Source organism: Apteryx rowi, unplaced genomic scaffold (assembly GCF_003343035.1).
Source record: "Apteryx rowi isolate R43461 unplaced genomic scaffold, aptRow1 scaffold_1374, whole genome shotgun sequence".
Taxonomy (NCBI): domain Eukaryota; kingdom Metazoa; phylum Chordata; class Aves; order Apterygiformes; family Apterygidae; genus Apteryx; species Apteryx rowi.
In genome coordinates, this window is record NW_020447613.1 from 38,622 (window position 1) to 43,290 (window position 4,669).

Genomic DNA, 4,669 nt, shown 5'->3' on the forward strand with positions numbered 1-4,669 from the left:
CTGCGCTACTTCTACACTGGGGTGTCAGAGCCCAGCCCGGGGCTGCCCGCGTTCGTGTCCGTGGGGTACGTGGACGGAGAGACCATGGATCACTATGACAGCGAGACGCAGAGAGCAGAGCCCCGCGCGGCATGGCGGACAACCTGGACCAGCAGTACTGGGACTGCAAGACCCAGGCACGCCAGGGCCATCAGCAGGATTTCCGCTTGAACCTGGACACGGCGCAGAAACGCTACAACCAGAGTGGGGGTGAGCGCGGGCCAGGCCAGGGCTCTGCGGCTCCGTGGGTGCCCTGAGGCCTTGCCCAGCCACGGGCCGATGCCTTGGGAGCCCCAGCCCTTGCCTGGCCGGTGTCACGGGGCGTCCCAAAAAGGGAGAGAGCCCCGGGGGCCCCTCGCCGTCCCCAGGATGCTGGGGCAGCCCCATCGCGCAGCCCCAGGGTCTCCCGGCCGCCCCATCGCAGCCCCTGGCCGTCCCCAGCTGCCAGCGCTGGGGGCTGTGGGGCCAGGGTGCCCCTGTCCCTGTGCTGGGTGCTGGGGGGTCTGGGGCAGGGGTTTGTGTGACGCCCCAAACGCTTCTGGCCCTGGTGAGAGGCCGAGCTGCTGCAGTGCCAGTGCTCGAAGCCGTGGGGCGCCCTGTGCCAGCGCCCAGCTGGGGCCCGGCTCCCCTGTCAGCTGCGTGGGGCTCAGGCAGGGGCTGCTGCCGAGGGGGGGTCTGAGTCCCTCTGAGGGGCCGGGACTGCCCCTGAGCCCCCGTCTCCCTGCTTGTATCTCAGGGTATCACACGTGGCAGTCCATGTATGGCTGTGACCTCCTGGAGGATGGGGGGATCCGGGGGTTTTATCAGCATGCCTACGACGGGAGGGACTTCCTTGCCTTCAACAAGGACACACTGACGTTCACTGCGGCGGATGCTGCAGCAGAAATCACCAAGAGGAAGTGGGAGGTTGATGAGGCTGAGCCTGAGAGACTGAAGCACTACCTGGAGACCACCTGCACTGAGTGGCTGCGGAAATACGTGGAGTATGGGAAGGCCACGCTGGAGAGGAGAGGTGAGGGCAAGGCGGGCACCCCCAGACACAGGGACGGGCCCCGGACTTTGCGCTGGGCCAGGGTGACGGAGGGCGCTGCCCGAGCTGGGAGCGGGTCAGGTGCATGTGTGCAGGGTTGGGCGCGAGTTGCCTGACCTGGCTCCCTGCCTCGCGCCACCTCCCCAGAGCGCCCCGCTGTGCAAGTGTCGGGGAAGGAGAGCCACGGGCTCCTGATCTTGTCGTGCCGGGCTCACGGCTTCTACCCACGCTCCATCGCCATCAACTGGCTGAGAAAGGGCCGCATCCAAGCCCAGGAGACCAAGCGGGGCAGCACCGTGCCCAACAGCGATGGCACCTACCACGCCTGGGCCAGCATTGAAGGCCTCGCAGTGCAGAAGGACGAGTACCAGTGCCGCGTGGAGCACGCCAGCCTGCCAGAGCCCGGCCTCTTTTCCTGGGGTGAGCACAGGTGCCTGGAGCTCACGGAGCACCAGCTGGGGGACAGCTCCGTGCCCCTGCTCACGGCCCCGCTCTCTTCCAGAGCTGCAGAGCAACCTGCTGTCCATCGTCATCGGGGTTGTCATCGCTGCGCTCGTTGTCATTGCGGCGATCGCCGGCTTTGCGGTCTGGAAGAGCAGATCGGGTAAAGCGCCGGGGCCAGTGCATTGGGGGGAGGAAGTCCGGGCCTCGGGGGACTGCTGGTGGCCAGGAGGAGAAGGGGGCGCAAGGTGGGGCCCCTGCGGGCGGAGCGGAGCCCAGGTGTGAGCCGCTGCTTTGGCTGACGCCTCTTTCTTCCTGCAGGGATGAGGGAGAAGGGGTACGTGCTGGCCGCAGGTGAGTGCCGGGTGTTAAAGAATATCGGAGTGAAGCTGCCTAGAGTTGATCACTCGGCATATCTTGCTTAGCGTTAGTAGCTAAATTTGCTGAAGCCTTAGGCCGCAAGCTGTGAACTTTCTCCTAGATATTACCTAGTTAAGTGAAAGAGGGCCCCGGAGCTGGTTCAAGCCGGGAAGATGAAGAAGTTCCAACTGAGGGCAGAAGCTGCACCCTTGCAAATAAGAAAAGCAGCAGCCTGCCTAGAGACAGTGAAGGAACCCAATGGAGAAGGGGAAGACCCCAGATCTAAATATGACTATTGGTCCAACCTCTCGCATGAGGGGTGGGGAACTTAGATTGTAAGGGTATAATTGCCTAGGGCTGTCCTTGTGTGGGGTCCCTCTGCGGAAGCACCCAGCTCGAGCTGTTATTTGCCACTGCACCACTTCCAGTAAACCAGTTTGTGATACTCCGCGTCTGAGACTCTGCTTCAGGAAACCGAGGGTCAAGGAACTTCTCTAACAGTTTGGCGACCCAGGTGGGACCCTAGGTCACTACCATTGGACCTTCCTGTCTCCAAACATCTAACTGCCGGCAGCAGGTGAGTTCACCTGGGATCTTTGGAGCACGCGGTGTTGAGTGGGTGAGTGTTAAAATTCCCTGAGCAGATTTGGAAAAGTTATTAGAGGGGGTTCGAGTCCCCCTAGGTAGGAGTATTAGGGCGGGTTCAGGACCCTCCCTTGCTGCAGCTTTAAGGGTGCGTAGCCCGACCAGCATAAGGTGCACTGGACAATGGAAAATGCAGCTGGCGCAGAGAAGGGGACACCCTTAGCCAAGGTACGGGAAAATGGGAAGAAGATTGGTGGTACAGTCGGCTTGTCAAAATGCGGTTACATTCTGTCAGGAGGATTGGCCGTTGACAGCAAAGTGCGCTGTAAGGCATAGCAGGTACAGGGACTAGTGTGAGCGTGTGTAATGCCAGGTATGATGACTAGTGTGAGTGTGCATAGTGCCAGGTACGGTGACTAGTGTGAGTGCGTGTAACCTGGGAACCGAAGGGGGCACCCGTCAGCTGATAAAGCCGCCCACTGCGAAGGGACAGCAGTCTTGGTGGTCAAAGACTCGGCTGGTGAGTGCGGTTCCCAGAGAGAGAGTGAGAGAGAGAGAGAGAGAGACCCTGCCAAAGGTGACGCTAGCACTAGCAGATGCTAATACCCCCAATATTGTTCACACTGTATCTGCCCCGCTTTATATGCCTGACGATCTATCTGCTATTCTTTCTCCTCCTTTACCACTTACCTCTACTTAAGTGGCTGCCAGACTCTATCCTATGGTCTCTAACGTGCTGCCTAATCCTGCTGCTTCACAGCCAGGGGGAATGGGTGCAGCCAATCCCCCTCCTTCTGTATTACATGTATTTACTGATCAATCCGGGAATCCTAGCCATTTAGCCTTGGGGGGAAGCAAAATGCCGAGGTTAAGGGAGGATGCGCTCAATTATTTTCTAGCTTATGTACAGGGTATAACCCGAGTTGGGGAGATACCCAAATTCTTTTGGGAGAATTATTTTGTAGAACTAGCACAACAAGCCAGGGGAAAGAGAAACCCCTGGCCAGCAAATGATCCAAACTGGGATTATAATAATGCAGGAGATAGAGCTGCGTGCCAAACAGGACTCCAAAATTTAATAGAAGCAATTAGGGCATGCAGGGAGTTAGGAGTAAATTGGACTAAAGTACAAGAATGTAGACGGTGACTAGSCGAACACCCCGGTGACTTCTAGGGACAGCTTTGGCAAGCCCTGCTAAAATATGGGGCAATGACCCCACAAAACTCCAAGGATGCCCTCGCAAGTAGTGTTTTTGTAGATCAGGAGGCCCCGGATATACAAAAGTATTTTAAAGAACATTTGCCAGGTTGGCAAGGAGAGACTTTGCAGACTATTTTAAGTGTAGCAGCGTTCGTATATGATTGCCTGCCAGGGGCTCGAATACGAGATGTCATGGAAAGACTGCCAAGGCTTGTCCACTCATCAGACTATTACCCTCTGCTGCTCTTCCATGGGGGCACTAATCACACCAAGGGCAAACTAGAGACCATCAAAGAGGATTTCAGAGCTCTGGGGCTGGTGGTCAAGGGTCTGGGAGCCCAGGTCATCTTCTCCTCAATCCTGCCAGTGAGGGGGATGGATGAGAGGAGGAGGRGACGGACTTTCCARGTTAACRACTGGCTGCGCTGCTGGTGTTGGCAACAGGGTTTTGGTTTTTACAACCATGGGCCCCTGTTTGAAGATCGACAGCTGCTGGGGAGAGATGGGATCCAGCTGACTAAGTGGGGCACGCGTGTCTTTGGCAACAGGTTGGCCAAGCTGGTAAGGAGGGCTTTAAACTAGGAAAGACGGGGGAAGGGGAGAGTTATAGTGCCAGGGTAGTTGGCAAAACGCGGCTCAAGTCGGGATGCCTCCAGCAAGTGCATGCAGCCAGGGAAGTGCACATGGGACGTGGTTATGGAGGATCCTCTTGTATCCCTCCTGGGAACCCTGCATGCTTGATCACCTTGCTGAAATGCCTGTACACCAATGCACGCAGCATGGGGAATAAACAGGAAGAACTAGAGATGTGTGTGCGGTCGCAGGGCCATGATCTCATTGCAATTACAGAGACATGGTGGGAGGGATAGCTCGCATGACTGGAGTGCTGTCATGGATGGCTACGTGCTTTTTAGGAAAGAGAGGCCAGGAAAGCGAGGTGCTGGAGTTGCTCTTGATGTGAGAGAGCAACTGGAATGTATTGAGCTGTGCCTAGGGGTGGATGAAGAGCGAGT

The 4,669-nt window shown here is 57.5% G+C and overlaps 1 protein-coding gene across 1 annotated transcript in view; it reads left to right on the top strand.

The window, feature by feature from the left end:
• The first annotated feature begins 49 nt into the window (after nt 1–49).
• Nucleotides 50–4,669, top strand: part of LOC112961740 (class I histocompatibility antigen, F10 alpha chain-like) — a 14,925-nt gene continuing 10,305 nt past the window's right edge. Inside the window, exons 1-2 of the mRNA XM_026057230.1 lie at nt 50–249; nt 776–1,051. Of these exons, the coding sequence (XP_025913015.1) occupies nt 132–249; nt 776–1,051 (394 nt within the window). The 5' untranslated portion in view covers nt 50–131. The remainder of the gene's footprint in view (nt 250–775; nt 1,052–4,669) is intronic.